This window comes from Urocitellus parryii, chromosome 14, assembly GCF_045843805.1.
Source record: "Urocitellus parryii isolate mUroPar1 chromosome 14, mUroPar1.hap1, whole genome shotgun sequence".
NCBI classification, from domain to species: Eukaryota; Metazoa; Chordata; class Mammalia; order Rodentia; family Sciuridae; genus Urocitellus; species Urocitellus parryii.
In genome coordinates, this window is record NC_135544.1 from 42,170,356 (window position 1) to 42,196,652 (window position 26,297).

The 26,297-nt window shown below is 39.3% G+C and overlaps 1 protein-coding gene across 5 annotated transcripts in view; it reads right to left on the reverse strand.

Moving 5' to 3' along the window:
- Positions 1-26,297, reverse strand: part of Palld (palladin, cytoskeletal associated protein) — a 375,372-nt gene that overhangs the window by 217,011 nt on the left and 132,064 nt on the right. For all 5 annotated transcript variants that reach the window (XM_077792727.1, XM_077792726.1, XM_026389723.2 and 2 more), the window contains exon 3: positions 9,874-10,052. In XM_077792727.1, coding sequence (XP_077648853.1) covers positions 9,874-10,052 — 179 coding nt within the window. The remainder of the gene's footprint in view (positions 1-9,873; positions 10,053-26,297) is intronic.

Genomic DNA, 26,297 nt, shown 5'->3' on the forward strand with positions numbered 1-26,297 from the left:
ATTTTATAAAATACCTTTCATTTGGGTTATTAAAATTATCTTGCAAAATAACATAGGCTTATAGAAAAATAACCAAATAGTACAGTATTGAGCAATATAATAGTTAAGATCTGAGGGTACTTCCCTAAAATACCATCAGGCACATGTTGGGATTGTATTTTTCAGATAAGGTAAATGTATCAACACACATATATTTATGTACATATTTATGCAAATGGATTCATACTCTGAGTGCTCCTTCTAAATAGATACTTTTGTCTATCAGTATGTGCAGAATACATAAGTTCACTTAATTCTCTTGAATGGCTGTCTAGAATTTCCTCCTGTGACTCTGTTGGTATACGCTCTTGTCTTTTGTTGGTGTTGAACACAGACATGCTTTGTAACTCGGATGGAATGTTTGCTTTGTCCCTTCCTACTTATTTCTATAACTACCATCCACCGTGGGCTTTCTTCACCTGGCTCCTGGACTACCACAATAGACGCTTATCTCGTTTCTCTCCCTGCCACATTCATTCATGCTCCTAGAGCACACCTTTCCTGTTAAAGAACTAGATGATGTACCAGCCTCAGAAAATTAAAACTCCCCAAATCTGACATTTCATTGGCCTTTGTGATTTCCACCCCGATTTTCTTCCTGCATTTCCAAGTCATATCATCCTGATGCAGGGCATCAAACATACTCACTGGGGTATATTCCACAGGTGAGGGGATACAGCAGTGAAGCAGGCACATACACAAATCCCTGTCCTTGTGGAGTGTGTGCTCTTGGAGGACACAGACAATAGAAGAGACAATGAAATACAGGACATGGTGGTGAGTAAAATGGGCAAAAGATAGAGTGGGGGTGCTGGAGTGTAGGCAGAGGGGGATGTGATGGGAGTTACAATTTTAAGTCAGATGCAGGGGAGGGCTCCCTCAGGACCCAGAGAGGTGAGGGCTTTCCTCCTTGTTCATGCTCTACTTTGCACCTATAGTTGCAGTATTTGCTTTCCTCGGTTACGCCTACCCAGTCTTTTCTTGGTATTCTGCCTTGACATTTGGATCAGCCCAGCCATTTTTTCTGTGCTCTGTCTTTGAGTTCCCAATGTTCTTCTTTACACCATACATGCCACTTATCATACCTGCTAGAAAACTATTAGTTCTCTGAGAACGGAGGCAGGGTTAGGAAGGGAACTATCAATTTGTGAGAACTTACTACTTGCCTAACAGTCCGCCAGGCTTTCTTTATATCATTTAATTATTTTCATAATGAACCTAAGAAGTGAGTTATGTCCAATTTATAGAGAGGAAACCTGAGAGCCACGTGGTCGGGCAGTTTGCATGAGGTCACATGACTAGAAAGTGTTGGTGACAGGATTGCACACAAGGTTTTGAACTCATGGTCTGTGACCTTCCTATCCCCTGTGACTTTCCTGTGCTCTGCATGTCTGTGTTCCTCATGGTGCTTAGCTTCATGCACAGGGCTGGCCTGTAGCTTCTGTTGGAATGAACACATAGAATAAGGGAATCACAAAGCTTGTCTGGGGACAGGAGCAGACCATGCAAGTAGAGGGGGCATGTAGTAAGGTAGCAGCAGAGGCCAGCATGGGCAGGGCTGGCACATTGGGGCTGACGTGTCTGGGCACTGAGAAGGCTGATGATGAAATAAACTGTGCAGGATTAACTGGGGGTGTAATAGGAAAAAAAAGGGAAAAAACAAACAACAGACCACCTAGCACAAACTGTAGACCAGGAGGTGGGGTGGGGAGCCGAGCAGGGGAATCCCGAGGAGTCACCAGGAAAGCCTCGATTATCAGAGAGGCTGGGAAACCTGAGAGACTAGTTTTCTTGGAATCATAAAAGTGTTTTGGAGAAGGAGAGGGTGGCTAACGTCCTGCAGGAATGATCCCAGACACTCTCTAAGTGGCTAGAAGTCAGGGAGACAAGCAGCTACTTTTCACCTGTCTCTAAATATTTGAATCATTAAAAAAATTTGTAAAAAATCTTCTGATGCCAGGAACAGTGGCATGCCTGTAATCCCAGTGACTGCAGGCTGAGAAGGGAGGATGGCAAGTTTGAGGCCAGCCTCCTTGGCAACTTAGGGAGACGCTGTCTCAAAAGGGCTGGGAAGCTGGGGGTGTGGCTCAGTGGTAAGGTGCTCCTGGGTTAAATCCCTGGTGCCACACACACAAAAAAGTGTTCTGATGACCTCTGTTTAAAAAGTCATTCTTGGGCTAGGGATGTTGCTTAGTTGTTAGTTGTTAGTGGGTAGGCACTTGCCCCTAGAATGTGTGAGGTCCTGGTTCAATATCTAGCACCACCACCAAAAAAAAAAAAAAAAAAAAAATTCTTGCTACCTTTTTATAGGTGATTTTCAGAGTAAAAGGTAGAGTCAATTTGTGTACCCAGAATGAGAATACATTTATTAGTTTTTGTGCACCTGTCCAGCCCTTGTGAAATCTCAATGTCACCTTATATCTCAGGTGTCAGAGCAGCTCTTGCAGAAGACAGATCAAATCCCTCTCTCTGTGCCAGTAAGTTCCCTTCCTTCCCTTCAGGGCGATTCTTCCCCTCCCTCTCCCATTCTGTCCCTCCCTCCAGTCATCTGCTTTGCACCTGCTGGTCAGGAGAAAGGAATGTTTAATGACAGGGATAGATGTTTGTGAGAGGACAGGCTAAATTAAAAAAAAAAAAAAGAATCAAGGTACAAAAGAACATGTGAAGTGAAATATGTACACGTACAGGAAAAAGATCAGCATCCTAACAATGACTGTCAGTTGTACAGCGTGCACAATTGTAGAATGTGCACTTACCATGGTCACAGTCAGGGCCCTGGGTTCAATGCCCGCCCCACCAACAAAACAAAACAAAGTCATAATTTCCGACATCATGTGCCAGGTACCACTGTAGGGGATTAAGTCATTCAATCCTGACAAGAATCTCATTTTCTCCAGGTACAGATGAAGAGACAGAACACAGAGCCATTGAGTCAGGGTTCAAGGTCACAGAGCATGAAACTATGCGCTTCATAAAATATTATTAAAAAATTACTTTTAAACAATGTGTGGGCCCAAGGTGTGCTGAGACTCCTTCAGGTTCCCTTCACAGGTTTTTGAAATCTAGCAAAAGGGAGCTATGTGCCCAGCTTTCATCTACCCATTGCCAGATGTTGAGGTACTGCATGGTCCTGGACTCTTGGGCTTTACCTTACTGGGAAGCAGGAGCAATTATCCACATCACATCACAACATGCTTCCAAAGGTAAAGGGGTGCAGCAACATTTTATCTGATCATTTATAACCCCCAGAACCTAAAAATAAGTGTCAAGCAGCATCCGCCCACCCACATCAGACTTCCGCATTCCTGTCCAGCCTCTACATTTTTAATGCTTCCTTGTCCTCCATGCCACTGGATCCAAATCTTCCTTATCCACAGGTCTGGTTTAATTCAGCTTCCTTCAACCCATATTTCAGGACCACCATGGTACCCTCTTTGGAGCTCTTAAAACTGTAATGATCTATATAATCCATTTTACAATCACAGGAGGAGGGAGGAGTGGAAAGTTGAGATGTCTGTTTATTTTATGTGTTTGTGTTTATCTTTCCTACTCTTGAGACCATCTCCTGTCATACAGTCCTAAAGGACACTCCCCTCCCCTCCCAGAACACATGTGGGCACACTCCATTTCCTTTCTGCTTTCCATCTTGTTCTCCTAAATAACATATTTTTCTCTGTTGCACTATTCTCATCAGCATAGAGACACATTCTAGAAATTCCTGGCTCAAAACAACAACAACAGTAACAACAATAACAACAAGAACATCTTTTGTGACTCTATATACCTATCGAGTTACTGGCTTTTCTAGTTTCTTTGCTGGTGGTCAAACAAGCCTTCCCACCGAGTATCTAATATCTGCTACTTCCATATTTTGCAAACTTGACTCAGGTCATTGTGTTTGACCTTGGGTCTTCTCTTGAATTCCCAAGCCCCTCTTGCTAAAATCAACAACATTCCCAGTTGCCTAATCCAGTGGTTTCCTCCCTGCCCTCATCTGACTGACCTCTCAGCAGGGGTGGACGTGGCCAGCACCTCCCTCCTTCCTAACACAGTTTGCCTCGCTCCTCCCCCGCACCACCACTCTGCCTTGGCCCTGTCCTGCCCCAGGGGCTCTTCTTTCTTACTCTTTTTCTGTAAGCTCTTCTTGGAACCTCAATGCTTACCAGTATCACAGGCTCAGGCTCAGGCCCTTCTCTCTTCTCCCTAGCTGATCTGTCTGGGAGTGCATCCAGTCCCACCGTTACCATCTATGTGTGGAAGCTCCAGAGTTTTCTCGCTCTGTGTACTGGGCTATATTCATATGTCTGACTAACAGACTTGTCCCATCTGTTTGGCTATCCAGACACAGATTTCAAATCTATGTTCACAGCACAGCACTCAATCCCTTAACCCCCCATCTTCTTCTCCATTGGCAACATTGTCCACACAAGTGGCAGAGCTGAAATCCACAGTATATTCATACCTGATTCTTTTCATCCCACATCTAACCCACTGCAGGGCTTTTGATGTCTACCTCTGAGCTGTTCCTATTTATACCGCATCCTCCTGCAACACCACTGAAGCTCTTCCGTCCTGATGCAGGAGGCTTCTAACTGGTCTCCCTGATTATAAGTCAAAGCAACAGTTAAAAATACAATGAGAAGGTGGCTCAGTGGTAGAGCACTTGTCTAGCATGCTTGAGGCCCTGGGTCCGTTCCCAGTATTGCAATATGACTTACAATGCAGACCAAATTGCTAACAGTGACCGGAAGGCCCCATGTCCCACATACCCTGACTGATGATGCTCCAGCTGCCCTAGATTTCCTCAGCTACTTCAGCACTCTGGTCTTCCCCATCCAGGTCATTTGTATCCGTCCCCTATCTATCTGTAGCCCCCTTTCCCCAGTATTCCCTGTGGGCTTCTTCTTGGTCTTTGATCAACTGTCATTTCTTCAGAGTGGCCTTCCTGATCACCCTGTCCTGTCAGCCACCTCCATTTCCCTCACAGACTTGCTGATGTCTGCAGTCATCTATGAGTTTGCTGGCTCCCTTGCCCTCTTCTTCGAAGTGTTGGCACCTGTCTTGTTCACAGAGATGCTCCTCCTGCTGAAACTGCCTGTCTCACAGAAGCAACTTGACAATGGCCAGAAAGTGCTCAGTTATGTGCCCTGAAAAAAATGGCATTCTCAGATCCTAAGTTCTGAAACCCCATGAAGGTGAGGGTCACAGTGGCCCACATGATAATGAGTAACTTTGCATTTTATTTTGTAGCAGCAAAGAGGGAAGACTTGAGTCAGACTGCTTGGGTTTGAATCCTTGACTCCCGTGTGTGTGTGTGTGTGTGTGTGTGTGTGTGTGTGTGTGGTGTGGTGTGTGTGCAGGCACACACACATAACTGCCATTTTGATCTCTACTTAGCCTCCCTCATCTTCAGTTTCTTCAACTGTAGATTTGGGTGATTTTTGTAAGGATCAAATGAGATAACCCATGTAAAAACTAAGAGCAGTATTTTCCTACTGAACACTACATGGATGCTAGCTATTCTTCTTTTGAGTTGTAGTTGGACACAATAGACTTATTTTTTTTTTGTGCTTTTTTTTTTATTGTTGGTCATTCAAAACATTACATAGTTCTTAATACATCATATTTCACAATTTGATTCAAGTGGGTTATGAACTCCCAATTATACCCCGTATACAGATTGCTGAATCACATCAGTTACCCTTCCATTGATCGACAAATTGCCTTTCTAGTGTCTGATGTATTCTGCTGTCTGTCCTATTCTCTACTATCCCCCCTCCCCTCCCCTCCCCTCCCCTCCCCTTTTCTCTCTCTACCCCTTCTACTGTAAATCATTTCTTCCATTTGTATTATCTTGTCTTACCCCTCCTTTCCTCTTATATGTCCTTATGTATAATCCTGAGGATCGCCTTCCATTTCCATGCGATTTCCCTTCTCCCTCCCTTTCCCTCCCACCTCTCATCCCTGTTTAATGTACATCTTCTTCTCAAGCTCTTCGTCCCTACCCTGTCCTTGTTTACTCCCCTTATATCAAAGGGGTCATTTGGTATTTGTTTTTTAAAGATTGGCTAGCTTCACTTAGCATAATCTGCTCTAATGCCATCCATTTCCCTCCAAATTCTATGATTTTGTCATTTTTTAATGCAGAGTAATACTCCATTGTGTATAAATGCCACATTTTTTTTATCCATTCATCTATTGAAGGGCATCTAGGCTGATTCCACAATCTTGCTATCGTGAATTGTGCTGCTATGAACATTGATGTAGCAGTGTCCCTGTAGCATGCTCTTATTAGGTCTTTAGGGAATAGACCGAGAAGGGGAATAGCTGGGTCAAATGGTGGTTCCATTCCCAGCTTTCCAAGAAATCTCCATACTGCTTTCCAAATTGGCTGCACCATTTTGCAGTCCCACCAGCAATAAACAAGAGTGCCCTTTTCCCCGCATCCTCTCCAGCACTTATTGTTGTTTGACTTCCTAATGGCTGCCAATCTTACTGGAGTGAGATGGTATCTTAGGGTAGTTTTGATTTGCATTTCTCTGACTGCTAGAGATGGTGAGCATTTTTTCATGTACTTATTGATTGATTGCATGTCCTCCTCTGAGAAGTGTCTGTTCAGGTCCTTGGCCCATTTATTGATTGGGTTATTTGTAATCTTATTGTCTAATTTTTTGAGTTCTTTGTATATTCTGGTTATTAGGGCTCTATCTGAAGTGTGTGGAGTAAAGATTTGTTCCCAGGATGTAGGCTCCCTGTTTATCTCTCTTATTGTTTCTTTTGCTGAGAAGAAACTTTTTAGTTTGAGTAAGTCCCATTTGTTGATTCTAGTTGTTAACTCTTGCGATATGGGTGTCCTATTGAGGAATTTGGGGCCCGATCCCACAGTATGTAGATCATAACCAACTTTTTTTTCTATCAGATGCCGAGGACACAATAGACTTATTGTATTTGTTTTTATGTGGTGCTGAGGATCGAACCCAGGGCCTTGCACATGTTAGGTGAGCGCTCTGCCTCTGAGCCACATCCCCAGCCCTAGCTATTCTTCTTAAGCTATCATTTTTTGTTTGTTTGTTTCCTTCTAAAATTTGATGTGTAGGATGGCAGAAGTTAGACCATTTTCAGCTTTTAGGGTGTTAAACTTTCAGAGGTTTCATTGAGATTTAAAATGGTACAGAAAACGTCCTTCTCTCTAAGAGCTTCCTAGTGACTGCATGATATAGTAATGGCCATGTGCCTTAGGAAGCAGCTCCGTTGTGACATGCCTGACACTAAGGCAGAACTGAAGTTCATAAATATAAATACTTCTGACTTTAAGTGATGATATGAGCCTAGGAATGTTTCTGAGGTTCTCTCTTATAGCACGTCATTGTTCTTAGGGATAAAAATACACTAAAGTTACTTGCTTTAGAAAAAAGTTATTACCCACATTTCACAAGGTGATGGGCCAGTTTTCTAAAGCACTTTGTTAGTCTTACAAAGATGACTCTTAATAGGTCTTTATTCTTGTTATGTGTAGCTCCTTTAACCTTCCCTTCAATTTTTCTAAAGTCACACACAAACTATCTAAAGTCACAAATGCTTGATGGCTGGTTAGCTGCATAAGGATGTTTAGTGGTATCACCAGGAAAACTACTCTTGTAGAAATTCACCATCTTTATTGAAGTCCTGAACATGAAATCTACACTGCATACAGAACTCGAGCGGAGTGGCTCAACCAGTTGAGTTCATAGACAGAATGATTTTGCCAGACACAGTGGGGCATGCCAGCTGCTTGGGAGGCTGAGACAGGAGGATCACAAGCTCAAAGCCAGCCTCAGCAATGGTGAGGTACTAAGCAACTCAGTGAGACCCTGTCTCTAAATAAAAATACAAAATAGGGCTGGGGATGTGGCTCAGTGGTTGAGTGCCCCTGAGTCCAATCTCTGGTATCCCCCCCCCCAAAAAAAAAATAAGAGAGAGAAAAGAAGAAAAAATCTAATGTGATTTCATTTAACATCTAAAGTATAGAAGTAGTATGATCAAAATTTACCATATTTCTAGCAATCCTAGAAGCAAATAAAGCATTCCATTTTAAGGTGCAGTTTGTGAACTTGGATTTGGAGACAAATCTTATCACTATTAGCAAACAGGTTTTTTTTTTTGTTTGTTTTTGTTTTGTTTTTTAATTGGAAGTTTAAGTTCCCTTCACTGCATTCTAAAATACTTCAAGAAGTTTGCTACATTACCTACCCAGGAATAAAATTTATTGCTAACTCATTAGCAAAATGTTAAAAATCTTATCATTTATTTTTTCATTCATGTAGCACTTTGAATACCTATCAGTAGGATACAGTGGTTAAGTATATCTTTCCTATTCTTTAAAAATTTTTTTTTTCTTTTCATTCTTAAGACTACCTTTGTGAAGTGGTTTTTATAGAAACTAAGAATGTGGACCATGGAGTAAGACAGCCTGAGGTTCCAATTCTTATGTGACTTGGAATGGTCCCTTTATCCTCTCTCAGTCTCAGTTTTCTTTTTGTAAAAAGAGAATAATTATGCCTCAAAGGATTACAACAAAATTTAAATGATTTACGTGTACGTGTGTGCATTCAGTAAGTACCACATGAGTATTACTTATTATTGCATATAAGATGTCACTTTTATTTATTTTTTATTTATTAAGAGGATGAAGTTCCTTGAAGAGCTTGAAGATCTTTGTTTTCAAATACAACATAGTGGGTCCGTTTATTAAAAGTTAAGGTGTATACTTCCAGCCAGCAGTAAGAGATACCTTTGAAACTAATTTTTTTGGGGTCAATTTTTGATGGAGTTTTCTTCCACTTTAAAGAATGAAGAAATTTGGTGCTATTAAACAGTTTTTTTAATAGTTTTTTAAAAATGAAGATTAAGGGGCCTGGGATTGTAGGTCAGTGGTTGATCACTTGCCTAGCATGTGTGAGGCACAGGGTTGGAGTCTCAGCACTACATAAAAATAAATAAATAAAATAAAGGTATTGTGTCATCTGCAACTAAAAAGTATGCTTAGAATATGAAGACTAAGGTAGTAGAGATCTCAAGGTTGTTAATATTCTTTCTACATTTGAACTACTATTTTAAAAAGTAACTGATCAACCAGGTGTTCACCAAGTTATAGATTTAGACATAGTATAAACACTGGGCACAATATACATCTGTTTTAAATTACTGGTACTGATCAAAATGCAATAATATTACAAACTATAATACATTGATATCAAGTGTTCCAATTTCCTGGAGGTTAGATCTTATAAAAAATAACAAATAGAACAAAAGAAACAGTCCATTCTCTGCTACCAATTTTTAATACAACTTTGATTTCCAAAATCAGTCTCACCAAGTAACTCCAAATTCATAGTACACTTAGCAGGAATAAGGGAGCCGTAACGGAAGAGTCACAATTCTAGAACTCAGTTAAAAATGAGAACATTTAAAAATATTCAATCACTTGAAAATCCCATAAATGATTTCCTAACTCCATTGTAGTTTAACTGCAGTTGATATGGTATTTCAATTATATTCCCATGCTTCATTTACTTGAAAAAGGAAAAAAAAAATAAGTCAGACACTGTACGTTTTAAGTAAATTCAAGTGAATGTAGATAAAAGGTTATAAATGAGAAGGACTGAATGTTGACGTTAGACACAGTTCATGTATGTCTAAGTGTCAGAACGGTTTATTTATAGAGTTTTTCAGGAGAAATGAGGGTTGAAGCACAACACAGCTCTGCTCTTTGCATGGGGAAAGCACACACGCACGAGGTGTTCTACAAGGATGCTCTGAGGCCCTTCCCACTCCTTCCCTGTGTACCCTCCTTACCTTCAATGAATACCTCTGCAGATGTTGTGTCTGAGCCGCTGGGGTTGGTAGCCAGACAGGTATAGCGGCCTGTGTCGTCCTCAAAGGCCTCTGGTATGGTCAGAGTGTGAAGGTCCCCGCCCTCACAGTGGATCTGAATGTCAGGCGTGTTGTGTAGCTCTCTCCCCTCACAGAACCATCTGCAGGCCAAATGGGGGTCAAAGGACAGAGAGTTAAGAGAGGAAATGGTGATGTTTAAAACAATAAAGCAGAAACCAAAGGCTGAATGCTATGCAATAAGATGCTTGTTTGATAAAAGATCTGTGTTGATGTTACTCATGGAAACTCTACATTTGAGACCGTGAAATTAATGACTAGACAATTCCCGTAGGTTTTCTTTGTAAAGCATCTTGCACATTTTATGAACCTTGAAATAAGGGACATTGTCAGACTTGGAAAGATCATTTTGATTACAAAATTAAAAGGGACGAAAACTCAAAATGTCTTCTAAAATGTTTTATGATAAATGCCTCCTACATTGAATATAATTTTTTTCTATTATTCTTATCTAAAGAAAATATAAAAGTAATATGTGTTATGCTCAAAATATCTGTTAAGGGAAACTTATCCTCATGTTAAAAAAAAAATCATAGAAGGCAGTATTTTTGTTGACCCTTCTGATCAGCTGAGCAGTGACAGATTTAATGCCTTCCACATTTTTGATATTTATAAAACTTTCTAGCAGACCGCCTTGGCCTCTGAGATGCAGAGAGAAATAGCAGTTATGCTGTAATTTATTCTTGCTGGTTTGCACTTTTCCTTTCCCAAACAAGCAAGACCTTGGGGTGGAAGGCTACAGGCCGACAGGCTGTTTTAACACAGGTTTCTTCTCACACTCTTTCTTCTATTCCCCCAGCACCTCAGACTCTCAACACCATTTGATTGCTTTTACATTAAAAAAAAAAAAAGAAGAAGAAGAAGAAAGAAAGAAAAAAAAAAAGAAAAAAGTTTCCCCCAAGTCCTAAAATGTGATTTATTTTTAAAGAGATGTGTAGGAATGTGCCATTTGCAACTAACAGAATTGAAGTCTCTGGGACCATATTGTCCATTTAGCTTTTAATTATCACCAAGAGAATTTTCTCTGAGTCTAATCACTTACAAAATTCTTTGGACCTGGCATCCTTTTGTGAAAATATGACACTGAAGACTAATTTTTTTTCTTTGTTTAGAGTAGCATCATATAGGTATTTCTCTGGATTTAATTTGAAAGGAGAGTTAAGAAAGCAAATGAGTTTGTGAGTTCTCAGAACATGAACCCCAGAAACCATACTAAAAACTAAATATGGGATACTTACCAAAGAACAGACACAACTTTGGGAATTATAAAAGATAAAATAACTGAGCACTCTGTACAATGTGACTCACCCTGTTTGGGGGGCAACTGAGAATGGTGGTAATTCTTGATTCTAGTGCACACTGTGGTTTTGTTTTCATAAAGCTGTGGAGAGCTTTCCAGCCCAGAACCATCTTCCCAGTCCTTTCCCCCTCCACCCCTCCACCCCCGGCTTTTTATTTCCTTGTTTTCTTTCCAAAACCATAGTCCAGTTCCTCACCCATTAGTGCTAACTGCAGCTTGAGTCTTAATTGATCTCTCCGTCTCAAGCTATAAATTCTTTCTATATTCTGTCATCAGATTAATGCTCTTGAAACTTTTCCCTACACATGCTATTTTCTGAAATTCAGATCTGTCATTGAGGCCTTTCATGTAACTTGGATTTAACTTTATTTTCTATCATTTTTCTGTACTAATCCTCTGTTTCTGTCCAATGTTTCCAGAGATACATTTCTCCCTAACTAGCCCTCAAGGATTCCTGTGTAACCCTTGCCTACTCTTCTTTGCTCACACTTTCTCTCTTTGGAGTTTTTTCCTGACTTTCTTCCTTGTTATGGTTTAGATATGATATGTCCCCCAAAAGCTCAGGTATGAGATAATATAAGAGGGTTTAGAGGTGCAATGATTGGATTAGGAAAGCCTTAATCTAATCAGCGACTTAATCCCCTGATAGTTATTAACTGGGTGGTAACTGTAGGCAGGTAGGGTGTGGCTGGAGGAGGTAGATTCCTGGGGCACATAACTTTGGGGTTTATATTTTGTCCTTATTGAACAGAGTTGTCTCTCTCTGCTTCCTGGTGTCATGTTTCCAGCTGCTTTCCTCTGCCACATACTGCTACCATGATGTTCTGTCTCACTTCAGGCCCTGAGGAGTGGAGTCAGCCATCTGTGGACTGAGACCTCTGAAACCATGAGCCCCTAAATAAACTTTTGCTCCTTAAAATTGTTCTTGCCAGATCTTTTGGTCACAGCAGAAAAAAAAAAAAAAAAAAAGCTGACCAAAATATTCCTTAATCTCAGTTAGGGATCACTCTTCCTTAAGGCCAAACTAAAGTTTTCTCCAACAAATTAATTTCAACTGCACACATGTATGCTCAGCATTTTCTGTGTAGAGGAAGGTTTTGCATTGCATACTACAAGGTGATGTAAAAAAATGCCTGGCAAACTCTGAGGCTCACTGAGGAGTCTGCCTATATTGCCCATTAGAGTGGTTTTACTTTCCAAAAGGAAGCTATAAACCCACTACTACAGGGAAAAATCAAACACGGGGAAAGTACAATAGAGGTTTAAGACAAAGATGAATTTCTTTGGGTGGATGTACTTCATAGAGAACCTTTTGCTGACTACACGAGTACAGTCTCTTATCCTCTAACTCAGCAAACTTGTTGTCTACAAGCCTATTTTTACATGACTGTGTGTAAAGAATGGTTTTTATACTTTCAGATGGGAGAAAAAAAAATCAAAAGAATAATAATATTTTCTGACAGCAAAAATTATATAAAGTTCAAATTTCAGAGTCCATAAATAAGTTTTTTTTGAATGCTCATTTACATATTGCCCAGGACTACTTTTGCATGACAATGACAGAATAGAGAAGGGTTGAAACATTCTGACTGATGGTCCCAAATACCTACTATTTGGACCTCTCAAAAAGTTTGCCAACACCTGCTTTTTGCTCTTTAATGTATGATCCTTGGGTCAGTGGCAATAGCACCACCTGAGAGCTTATTAGATGTGCAGCATCTTGAACCTCATCCCAAAGCTACCAATCAGTTCAGATCCCTCAGGTGATTCAGGTGCATATAATGTTTAAGTGCTGGTTGGATGTGTCCTGATCCACACTAGCATGGCAGAGTCTTAGCTCTCACATACACTATTTACTTCTTCAATATAACAGCCATGTTCTATGTGTTTTGTATCTCTGGTCCTTGCACATAGGCCCATACAAAATTGTGTTCTTTTTGGTTGGTAAAAAAAATTTTAACACCATTCATTTGACAATTGACCTTCTGTATTGTTTCCTTATATTATTATTCAATACCAAATATATTTATATTTTTTTCTCCATCTAGAAAATCAGCCACTTCTTGATTGAAAAAAAATGCATTTAAAAATTGATTCATAGTATGTTGCATGTAGTTGGTGCTTTAAAAATATGATCTTTCATGCATTACTTTAGAATATGCTTCCTGTTTAAAAAAAGTAAAAGGATTCATGGCCTAATAGTTTTGTAAAATGATGCATATTATTTTTCATATTTTCAAGTCTACATTTCTTATTAAAGACTCTGACATGTTCTTCAGAAAAAAAAAATTTGTTTAATGTGGTCTAATCCATCATTTACCAACTTTATTTGACCATGTGATTCTTTTTCATTTAGCACCTACTAACATCCTATGTTATAGAATGCTTTCCTAAAATATTAATTCCATAGAACTTGTATCTTATAAAAAACCAATTATAAAGTGAGTAATAATAAGTACAAGGCTGAAAAATTAATTAACAGTAATCACAATAAAATACTTGAAATACACATAAACACTGACAGGCAGATTATTGTAATAATGGATATTCTATAACAATGGATTTAACACGTTGTCTGTACCAAACTATGGTACTTAAATTTCGATTTTATAATAAAATAGTTCTTCATGTGTTTTTTGATCCTACTAGAATGTATGTTCTCCGAGGTAAATAATTTTTTCACTAGGTTCCAGCACTGTGTTTGGTACTTGGGAGTATAAATCATGCCTTTTTTTGTGGGGGGCAGTTACTGGGGATTGAACTCGGGGGCATTCGATCACTGAGCCACATTCCCAGCCCTATTTCGTATTTTATTTAGGGACAGGGTCTCACTGAGTTGTTTAGTGCCTTGATTTTGCTGAGGCTGGCTTTGAAATTTCTATCCTCCTGCTTCGGCCTCCCAAGCTGCTGGGATTATAGGCATGTACCACCACCACACCTGGCTTGAATCATGCCTTTTTATCTTGAATATTTCTGCTTCTTTGACATCTGGGCTTTGCTGAACCTGGAGAGACAGCCCCTTACAGGCTAGCCAGTTCTTGGGGATATTAAAAGCATGACTTTCACATACAAACTAACTAGTCTAAAACCAGTATCCCTTCTACCTTCTCTGTTGGGCTTTTCTTACTCAAAGCCACTGCCTGCCTGCCTAATCAACCCCAAACCAGGTATGAACATTAAATGACAGCTCCTAGGCCCCAGGCCCACTGAAATGATCTAAACGAACCAGTCCTAAATCAGCTTATCCTGCCTTACCTCTCCCTTTCTGTGGAAGCCATAAGCCACATTTCCCCACTCCCTCCTTTTGATTTCTGACAGATCCTAGTGCTCACCACCTAGTGGTTCCCTGTCATGTGAGGCACGTCCCTTGCTCTTGGGAACTATTAGTACAGACTATCTTTCAATGACAGTTACCCACTGATCTGTTGGCCTCACCATATCTGAATAATAATAAAACCAACGTTTGAAAACATGGAATACTGCCATTGCATTGGGCTAATCAAAGAAGCAGCAGCTTACAACAGAAAGAAGGGCTGAATGGATAGTTTAAATAACATCTGTCATGGTTTCTGCTTTAAGATGTATATACAGAGAGGTTTATCAACTCTCAACAACTCAAACTAAAGTGCACTTAAAAAGCATAAAATTAAACTCAAAATAATCTAGTTAGTGCATATATCAGCAGAGGAAATCAGTCTTGTCTTCCCTTTATGTAGCAGATCAAAGATAAATCACCTTCTTATCTGAGCTCAGAGAATCTTGGAGTTCTACAGTTTTGACAGCACACTCTGGATGAGATGTGTGTGATACAGTCATGTTTGCTAAGTTTCTCAAAGGTCCTAATCCTAACATCTTTCTGGCAGAGGACTCAAAACATTTAGTATTATTTTAAAAAGCGGTAAAAGTTAGGTCTGTTGATCAAATTTTGACCTCCTAAAAATTTTCCCACATTAAATTTTTATTGCTAGAGTGGCTTAGGAAAAAAAATACTGCTGTGTGGAGCTAATCTGCAAAGCATTCAAAATAGGACAAAGAACAGGTTTGGCAAATGCAGGGCACAGGTGATGGCACTCTGTTCCCCTCCTTACCCTGTGGCAGACATCACTAATGGATCAGGATGTTCTTTGCCAGCAAGGGGGGGTGGGTATCTCAGGGGCCTCTGCAGAATGGTGTTGTCAGGCTTTATACAAAGTAACTGAAGTTGAAGTTTGAAATGAAACACATTTGCCATCCCCAGCTTGGTATATTTCTAGAAGCCTCAGCCTCACTTTTCTCAAGATCCTGAAAGTTCTATTTATCATGAGGTAAGCATGCAAGAGGGTTTAGTTGAGAGGGTAGTATGTGTGAAAGCAGGTAACCTGCAGAGAGTCTACTTAGGTAAAATTCTGCTTGAGGTCACTCCTGGATCTTCCTTCGTCCCATTTCTAGTATCTGGAAGTCATTTATCTATTCAATAGCACACTCAATAGCATATTGAAAAACTGTTACTTCAAGTTTCCATTCTGAATCTCTAATAAATTTCAACTTCAATCCTGAACTTTCAGCTTCAAAACTTAAATTTTCTACCATAAAATTGTTAAAACACATTACTGCCATCTCACAGTCGGGATGAAGAGATGATATAATATTTGATAACAATAATACTTAAGGATTTTTATACATTTGAATTAAAGGAGAGTTAATGTTATATGTTAAGTGCTCTGCATATATGATTTTTTCACAACTTCGTGAAGTCATTATCATATTTTTAGATATAGGGAGCTCTCATTTATCTAGAGTAATGAGAAAGAAGAACACGGGCAATTACATCCAGATAATCTCCAAAATTCTATTTTTCTCAATGCTTTTAGCTTCATCTTTCATCGAGTTTTCTACTGTGGGAATAAACATGTTTGAACAAAGTTGACTGATTCCTCTCTTCTAATCTCTGGTGCGTCTGCTAAGCAGCTAATGTAATTGCCACACAATAGGGAACTGAAGGAAATAGGAGAAGCAAAGCTTCAAAAATTAGTGGGCAAGGCAAATCCCCTTCAAAAGAATTACCAGATGCTAATGTAGGAGGAAACCAGTTGGGACTGGTTGTCAGATCTCAAGGCCATAAACAAGGCAAGAGAATAAATGTGCTAATTAGGAATAAAATGTAGAGGTTAGGTGATTACAATCATATTCATTCATTCATTGATCAATTATTTATTCACTGGACAAGAGGTTGCCTACACTTCAGGTCCAACCCAGGAACCATGGGGAATATAGCTATCAACCAATTCAGGTTTCTTAGTTGATGGTGCTGGCATTAGGGGCAGATGGAGGAGAAAACCCCAACACAGACACATGGAAGTGCTGAGTACACCTGGGTTCTTCTACCTCAAAGAAGCAGGTACTGCTTCAAAAATCTTTCAAAATTGGTTGTGGCTTCATAGTCATAGATTTAACTTTGCTTCAGATAAAATTATGTTGAAATTAATTTATGGGAAAGAGGACAATGTTGATGGTCTTCAGAAGTTTAGAATTTTCCCTTTTTTATTTGCAAAGGATTACAGAACCTAAGAAAAAAAGGACTGTAGCATATTTAAGGCTCTGAAGGGAGACATACTTACACGGCTCTGTGCTGAGATCTTGAGTCAGGGAGATTATACATATATGTATACATTTTTTGTTTGATTTTTTTTTTCTCCCTCAGGATCTTTCAAACATTCCAGCCTAAAAAACGAGATGGTGCCAAAAATCCGGGGATCATATTATGGCACCAGCAGGATGTGGCTGGAGTGAAATTCAAGAAGGTGTTTTACATAGAACAGTTTGGTATTTAATTGTTCACTTTCTACATTTCAAGGTGAGGTTCAATGGAACCCCTGACTTGGTGTGAATCCCATTGTTGGGGGAGATTGGCTACATCTGTCTGCTGTCCTGAGCCTGCTTGGTGAGGGATCAAAGGGGGACCGGAGGATAACAAATGTCAAGAGGACTGCAGCTGCTTCTGAGCAGATGGTAGTCCCTGAAAACCACCCATCCTTCCCGCTCCTGGACAATGTAAGAAAATTTAAAGATTTACCTCCCTGCCTGGACTTCCTTTTTTTTCTTGGCAACTGGCAGTGGGGCTCCCAACTGTATATTGGAGCTGAGATATCCATCTGGGAAAGCTCAGAACACTGATTCTCCAAGAGAGTGCCATGAATGTTGACTTTCATGAGAATAAACTCAACTGATCAGTGAGAGGTACCAACAAATCTACTGGCCAAGTATAATTAATACATACTTTCCAGTATAGTCTACTAATAGTTTATGTTCAAAACATCACATATGGCATCACTTGGCTCACAAGTTGACTGGTAATATGATTCTAATACAGCCATTCAGCAAGAAATACAGATTTTGTGAGTGATGGTTTTTTTGGCCATTTTTATTTTATTGAACCACAAGTATGTATCACAGAAGTTTTCTGCGCACTCTATTTTAAACATGTGGCTTTTGAAAATAAACAAATCTGACTTGTAAAATGTATCGAGCTTCATCAGTGAATCTTGGCTCATGCTCCCTCTGCTAAGCAAAATGGTTAATCTTAGAAGCCAATTAATAGAAACAATCAGTTCCCTATTAAATAAAAACCTTTAAAAAAGAGTTGAATTTTTATTTTCTCCTTTAAGTCAGTTTCTTTGTGTTCATGGGGAAACACAAGGTTACAATGAAAGATGTCTCTCTATTTTTCTCCTTGCAAGTTCACTGATTTGAACGTGGAAAAATTCTTTTCAAAAGGGGTGTCAGTGATGGTTACAGGATGGCAGACAGAGCTCCCAGGTGCCCCCCTCCCAAAGTGCAAACAGCCACATGGTGTCATGGACGTCCATGTTTAAAGAAAACCAAAGTAACTAAAGCAACCAGTTCCTTTAATGCTATTAAAAGGTAGGAAAACCCCAGGAAGACCACTGGGTCATCAGTAGCTATTTTTTCCACGTGTTTATTTTTCCCCAAAGAGTGGTAGAATTAGCAGAACCAAATGGGCAAGTGATGCCCAACGTGAGTTTTGTTTATGCCTACACTCAAAAAAGTTAGGCTAGCTCTAAGTATTGCATTTCTTACTTACTCAATTAAACACCAATTAATTTTTATGGAGTATTTTTTGTCTTGTCACTAAAGATTTTTTAATTTTTTACATGTGTTCACATTAACCACAAGACACACCATGTTTATTCTGTCATGTGGATTTACGGGCAGACCAAAGTGAAATTAGTTCTTGTCTAAATTTACTATGGCTATAATTTCAGGACTGCTTAGCTTGAAGGCCAATAGCTAAATTTGTGTGGACAACAGATGTACTTTAACCTTATGGTCCAAAAGAGACCAATAAATGGATTAGTTTTTTTTTTGAAACTCAAAGTCTAGGAAGTGAAAAAATAGATTCTGAACCCAAACCAGGTTCATGTTTAGCAATTCTTTTCTCAATAATCACTTTATCACCTAAGAAAGAAAGATAAAATAGAGAATTGGATCAACCCAGATAAAATTAAATTTTAAAAATGATTTTATTTTGTTTTGACCATGAGTGGTAGTTCTGGGTCTGGTCATTATGAGCATGTTAATATTTAATTGCTATCCTTACAAAACAACTATAAAAATATGCAAGTGGAATCTGCACTAAAAATTTCTGCTGCCAGAAGCCCTTAAGTTGTTAGATTGCTTCTAGTATTTTCCATACCAGGGATGCAGGAGAAAAGATGTAGGCCTGGGAGTCAGCTGCCTAAAGTTCTTGGTTTTTTTTTTTTTTTTTTTTTTTTTTTTTGTCCAATTCACACACCAGCTGAGGTGACTGTGGACAAGTTATTCCCTCATTTGGGGCTTGAGTTTGTGTATTTTGTGTGAAATGTGAGGAATCAGCTAGACTAGTGTTTCTGCAAATGTGTCCCAAGAAACTAGCTCCGTGGCAACCTGACAGATAACATTGAAAAGGTTTCTGTGGCCAAGCAGGTCTACGAAACCACTGGGTTAAACAAAGTTAAACATCTATCTTTACTACAGAACATTTTTAGAGCTTTGACTGCGCCAATGTATGCTGAATTTCTATGAGAATTATGGCAGAAATCATTCTCGATCTTACTTGAACATGGGACACGTGTTTTGAGAATCATATTGAAGGATCAGTGCTATGTGGAACACATTTTGGAAAACACTGGGTTGAATTATCTGTAAGATCCCATCTAACTCTAAGATAGTTAGTAGCTGGCATATATTTTACAACAACCTCGTACAGTGTTCGTAACAGATATCAGTAACAGGGCAAATCCTCTTTCCCACCGGCCCCAGATTTGGTTTCAGATGCTTTTCCAAATGGTGCCGTGTGCAACCCCTACCAAATGATTATAGTTGGCACCAGAATGGGAACATAACTGCCAAGCCTATTTTAGCAGTCTTTGTTTAAATATCATTTTCTTAGATGGGATTCAATGGGAAATGCTGATTTCCTTCCATTTATACTTGAGTGTTAAACCTAAGAATTTTCTTTCTTTCTTCTTTTTTATTCACTTTTGACAAGCTGCCATTTTGCTCTGGTAGGTGAAAAATACCATGACCCAGCAACACAGGTTGGAAATACTTACGGTAAACATACAATGTATCATTCAAGCTACAACATTTCTGAAAGTGAAATAGGTAACCACTCATAATTACAGGGAAAAAAAATGATTACTGTTGTAGGTAAATCAGGATGGGCAGTTGTTCTACTTCTAGCTTACTGCAAGATCAGTGGAAGTATCATTTTGGTTTTAGAGAATATTTTGACTCTTTACAAATGTGATGCATTCCCATGCGTAGACAAAAGTAAATTTTACAGTACTTGATGGGGGAGAATGTTCCCAACCCCTCTATCACTCAAGCACAAATTCTCTAGTTATACCTGTTAGAAAATTAGATTCATCTACACCAATTTTCTACACAAGCACAATAATAAGTCAGCATGACCTGACAAGTCACACTTCAAAGTTACCTGTACTGTGAGAATTTGTACTGAATGGTTCCAAGTCCTCAAAGCACAGGGGAAAGAATGGATTACAGAGAGAGCTTGAGAATGAGAAACAGCATCCATAAAACAGCTAGAGGTGCACATTCAGCTATTTTTGTTGCTACAGTTATGGCAGGTAATTATTATCTATTGTTGCAACTTGGATTAGATTCCAAAGGGGATAAGATGGGAGATGTTTTATTAGACAATGCTGTCAATCTTCTGTGCTCTTGGAACTTGTCCATTATGATCACCTCAGACTTATGAAACCCAAAGGTTTCATAAGCCAAACTAGGGAAAGGGACAGCAGCCCTTCCTGGTATCTCCAGCTCTGGAATGACAGACACCCATAGAACACAGTTCACTTATCTACTCCCAGAAAGCCCCGTGGTGACTTTTTGGTATGTGACAAGCAGTGATGTTTTTGAATCCAATTCTTCCTCAGCAGCAGAACGTCTTTCTCTAATGTCAAGGATAGGGGATTTCATCTAAAAGTTTATCAGTCAGTCCCTCAGTCAGCCAGAAAGGTACTGCCAGCTACAGGGTCAGGGGTTAGGGAGGAGGGGATTGAGTGAAAGTGGGGAGAGGGAGGGAGGGGGAGGGGGAGGTCCCCTTCTTTCTGAAAAAACGGAAACTTTCCAATTCCAAAGTCCTCCTTTCTCTCCCCTTGACCTCTTCTCGTGTTGGCCTTCCCTGGTTGAAACTCTGTCAGCTCAGCCATTCAGTTGCTCAGGGAAGGGGGCAGCTCCAGCTGCTGGAATTCAAGGTTGACCTGTAGGAGGCTTGGGGACAGCTCCTGGCTTTCTCTCACAGTGTTCCATTCTGCTCTAATCTGATGACTTTCAAATGTGGCTAATTTGTTCTCTCAGGAACAACAAAGCAAGCACCTAAACAGCATAGAGCACATGCACCTGAACTCTAAACTGGCCCTATCATAATTGCACATACAGAATTTCCTTTTTGGGGGGCTGCTGGGGATGGAACCCAGGGCCTCATGCATGCTAGGCCAGCACTTGAGCACGGAGCTACCTGCCCAATCTTTTCCTTTTTTTCAAGGTAAGGTTTTCCTCGGCCCACTCTTTCAAAGCCGTCTTCTTTCCTGAATGCTTTTCCCTTGTTATTTTGTGTACCTTCTAGAAGTCCATATTTAGAGGTCAGCTTTCTGGAGAGGGCTATAATAAATGAAATATCCACTGAGGAGAAAATCGTTTTTCACTGAATAGTGAAAAATTAGGGGTGGGAAGAATTATATGGGTAGCAGTTTGCACTCAAAGGCCTTGAAGCAACTAAGGTGGTTAAAACAGTGAATGCTTTCATAAAAAATGTGGAGTGACATTTTTATACACACACACATAGACACACAGACACACACACCCACACACACCCCCTACATACCTATACACACAACTCCCTGGATTTAACCTGTGACATATTCCTTGAATCAAGTTCCTGACAGACTCTCAAACACCTTGCAAATGCTGCTTTGCAACCACCTTGGATTGCAGCCACACAGGTAACTCTCTAAGCTCTATCTCTCACCTCCCCCAAAGCTTTGGATTAAATAAATACATACTTTCAAATTTGTGGACAAGTGAACCATTTTTTCCAGGAAAGGCGCCTCCATGCTTCGCCTCAGAGCCAGGTGTGCTGTGGGGAGCCTCTGCCGAGCAGGGAGGGGCCTCAGGTGTGTGCCTGAGAGCAGGAAGTCAGGACTAATTATACCTTGTTTTATTTGGCCATTTGAATAACGAATAAAATGGCACGTTTCATTTCAGTTCGTTTTTCAGGGCAAATTACCCAAGGCTGGCATTTTGTTCTAATAGACTGTATTTTTTAAAGAGTGAAAATTAACATTATAACCAGACACAGACTTAAATCTATGTCTTTGAAAAATACAGATTTTTGTTAGGTCAGGATGAAAGAATTCTCCTTTCTGATTGCAATTAGCACACCCCTCTCCCCAAATTGGCTACCTCTTACCACACGGTGCTGGTACCCTGCATGCTCAGTGTGACTGGGATCTCACCAAACACAACTTTTTAAAAAGTGGCTTCAGAGGTACTTATAGACTTGGTGATAAACAACAAAAAATAACACGAGTTCCCCCCCCCCCAAGAAACCTCTAAAACTATTATGGGATGCCAGAGGGAGGCCGGGTTAGGGAAAAAGGCTTTAGCATATGATATTTACTAGTTCTAGGAAATTGTAACAGCTCCTTCGCTTGGAGAGCAAATAAAAAATATGTGATTTTTTTTTTTTTTTTTTTTTTTTTTGCATTTAAAAATGGCACAGGCTGGGCTGGGATTGTGGCTCAGCAGTGGAGCGATCACCTCCAACGGGAGGGACGGGTTCGATCCTCCGCACCACATAAAAATAAAGGCATTGTGTTGTGTCCATCTACACCTGAAAAATAAATATTAAAAAAAAATGGCACAGGCTGCTGAGCATAGTGGCACACACCTGTCATCCCAATAGCTCCGGAGGCAGAGGCAGAAGGATCGAAAGTTCAAAGCCAGCCTCAGCAATTTAGTGAGACCCTGATCAACTTAGTGAGACCTTGCCTCAAAATAAAAAGTAAAAAGGGCCGGGGATGTGGCTGATGTGGCTTAGTGGTTAAGGACCTCTGTGTTCAATCCCTGGCACCAAAAGAAAAAAAAATCACTGGTGATAAACAGCTACATGTATTCTGCTGTGAAGGAGACTGGTTCTATAATTTTTAGTAAACAATTGCCGGCTGATGTATAAAAGTTGGACAAAACATCTAATGCTTGGTGCGCTGAATAATTACCAATGGCATAAGCCTCTTAACGATGATGCATTTACTAGATTAGCCTAATTTAATCAAGATAGCTCTTGAGATCTCCAGGGGCTTTTTAATTAGGATGGCTTATTGGGGATGCATTAGCTTTTAAGTGGAGCTTACGTCCACACAAACACACTAAAATGTTTTCCTATTTTTTTTTGTAAGCAGTGTGCATCACACAATATATTTTTAAAAAGATTTCATACTTGGCACAAAATCCTGAATCCATATGTGATGTTAGAGTATTCCCTCTAATAGAAGAGCTTTCAATATTTCATCATGGTCATTGGTTTCTTGCTTTGTATTCAAGTTTCCAATTTTTCTTCCCAAGGTTGAGCTTTATTTCATTGATATGGATCCTCTAGCTTTAAAAGTGTTTGTGTTAGGAAATCACATGCTAAATTCGAATCCAATGAGTTGTAGTTTAGTTTTTCAAAAGCCCATCTGAGAGCATTAAAAAGACTTTTAAATGTTATTGAATCAGAGAATAATTTTTTGTGAAATTTATTTTGCACATGTATTTTGATAGTTTTCTCAAAAGTCTATACTTTCCTCCAACTTTTTGATATTCTTTCTGATATTTTTCAATATTCTTCTTTGGGAAGAGTATAGTCCTGATTTTTTTGCATGGGACAAGCACACCCAAAAAATGTCTGTCAGACAGAAAAGTCCTTTTGTCTGTATAAGGAGTTCACTACCACAGTCACACTATGTGACATTGTAACACTGAGACCCTGGCCTCCAGAAAAGGTGTGGATTGTGTATCAATTTTTTTTTTTTAAAAAAAAGGAAAACCAAAGCAAAACCAATTCTGGTTTTGCAGAATCACTACTTTTAGCTATTCACTTTTGTTCAGAAGCAACTCTTCTAAATAAAATGCAAAACTTATATTTTTGTTCAAGCATACACAGCACTCAGATATTCATAATCATGAACTCCCATTTTTCTAATATAACCTCATGTCACTGAGAAGTAAAAATTCCTCCCTCTCTCCCCACCTCTTCTTCCTGTAAAGCATTATTATGATTTCTAAGTGACTAGAAACTACTAAAGTACTTAATAGCTCTAAAATTCTGGTGGGATTAGAGATTTTTCTGGCCAATGACTAAAGAGTTAACCTTAGACATTACAAAGAAAATGTTAAATCTGCTGCCAGGTCATTTACTGCAATGTTAAAAGCTGAAGAAATGAGTTTGCCCAGCACTCTGGAGCCTAATAATGTTATTGTAACTGGTATACTGAGGAGATGGAACGGCCTTCTAATGCTGCTTTTGAAGTGATTTATTGATCCCTGCACAATAGTTTTTCAGCAATTCGTATAACCAGAATTTATAGATTTATTCCTAACTTCAGGAAAAATTGACTTCATCCTTGAACCCTTTGCTGTCTTGCATCAATCTTAGAATTGCAATTAGCTAAGTTAAGTCATGATTCTCCAAAGGCATCCCCAACCTGCTGTGGGCAGGATCTGATTTTCCAAAGTTTGGATTATATCACTCCAGCTTCAGAAAGTCATTTGTAAGCACACTGATATTTTTGGCAAACAAAATCAGAATATACATACTCTACACAAAGAAGGAAAGAAAGGGACATTCAAAAAGCATTGTTGTACTTTATAATATTGTTATACAAACATAAGGTATATGGCCATGGGGGATAGGCATAGGAGTTTTCCTGTTGGGCATTATGTATATTTCCCAAAAGGAAAATAAAATAAAATCTCACACTCATAGAATGGAAACTGCTGTAACCAATATGGGACTACAGATTGGTAAAAAGTCTCAGGAAGAGAATTTGGCAACATTACCATTTAGGATGCATCTGCATTAGACCTAGTAGTTTTTATTTCTAGGATGTTAGGCTTTGATATACTTACACAAGTCTTTCTTTTTTTTTTTTCCCCAAAGACATAAAAAACACAGTTGATAATTTTGGCACTTTCAAAAAAAGTCAAGGAAAAATTTTAGCACTTGTTTAAAAAAGTCACAGGAAAACATTCAGCTTGCCCTAAATTTCCATCAAAGAGAAAATAGCTATTCAATGTTGGTATCCACACAATAAAATACTATACAGCCTTTAAGAATAATGTGAGATGAATCCATCAAAATCACACCATGTAATAAAATCACAACAGTAAAGAAGCACGTCACTTTGAAGTTATCTTCCGAGAAGGGCTAAGGGAGAGGGAAAATGAAGAACTTTCACTTTTAATTTTGCAGCTTCTGTATTATATCTATTGTGTGTGTGTGTGTGTGTGTATGTGTGTGTGTGTGTGTGTGTGTGTGTGTGTGGTGCTGGGGACTGAACCCAGGGTCTTGTGCCTGTGAGGCAAGCACTCTGCCAACTGAGCTATATCCTCAGCCCTTTATATCTACTTTAAATGTAAGCAAATATTAATTTTATATATTTGAAATAATGAAAATGTACAAAAAGGAAACAGGATAACATAAGAGTACCCAACCTGCCAGGCATGTACTCTCACAGGCCTGCAATCCCAGCAGCTCCGGCAGCTGAGGCAGGAGGATGGCAAGTTCAAAGCAAGCTTTAGCAACTTATGAGGCCCTCAGCAACTAAGTGAGACCTGTCTCTAAATAAAATACAAAAAAGGGCTGCAGATGTGGCTGTATGGTTCAATCTGTAATATATACTTTAAAAAAAAGGAGCACCCAACCTCTGCATCATTTTAAAAGTTGAAAAGAAACATGTGCTTTTTAGAACCATTAAATTCTATTGAAAGACATGCTTCATTTCATCATTCTTAACTCCTGCAGTCCCTTAAGCCCACATTTTATTTCTATCTATCTCCTAAGGTTTCTATGAGGACTAATGAAGGCAATGTACATCTAACTTTTGGTGTGGGGCTTGATGCATTTTACTCAATAATGTGAGCTAGCTGTCAGAATTTCTTACACAAGCCAAAGGAGGAATCCATTGTGGAGGCACAAAAAGCTAATTAAGGAGTTAAGTCTCCAACTTGGGATGTATGCAACCAAGTATTAGTCTTCTATCTTTGCTCCTATTTCAGAGCACCTTCACTAGACCAGGGTTGTTAGCATGTTTGTAATATTCTCCTCTGCCTGTGGAGTTTCTCATTGCTGTGAGGTCACCGTGCACTTTCTAAAACATGGTTGCAATAAGAATTACACTTCATGTGATTAACAAAACAGATAGCATCATATCATCCCATATCCTTGCATACATTTAGAGTCAAAGACTTAACATTTTTGTACAAG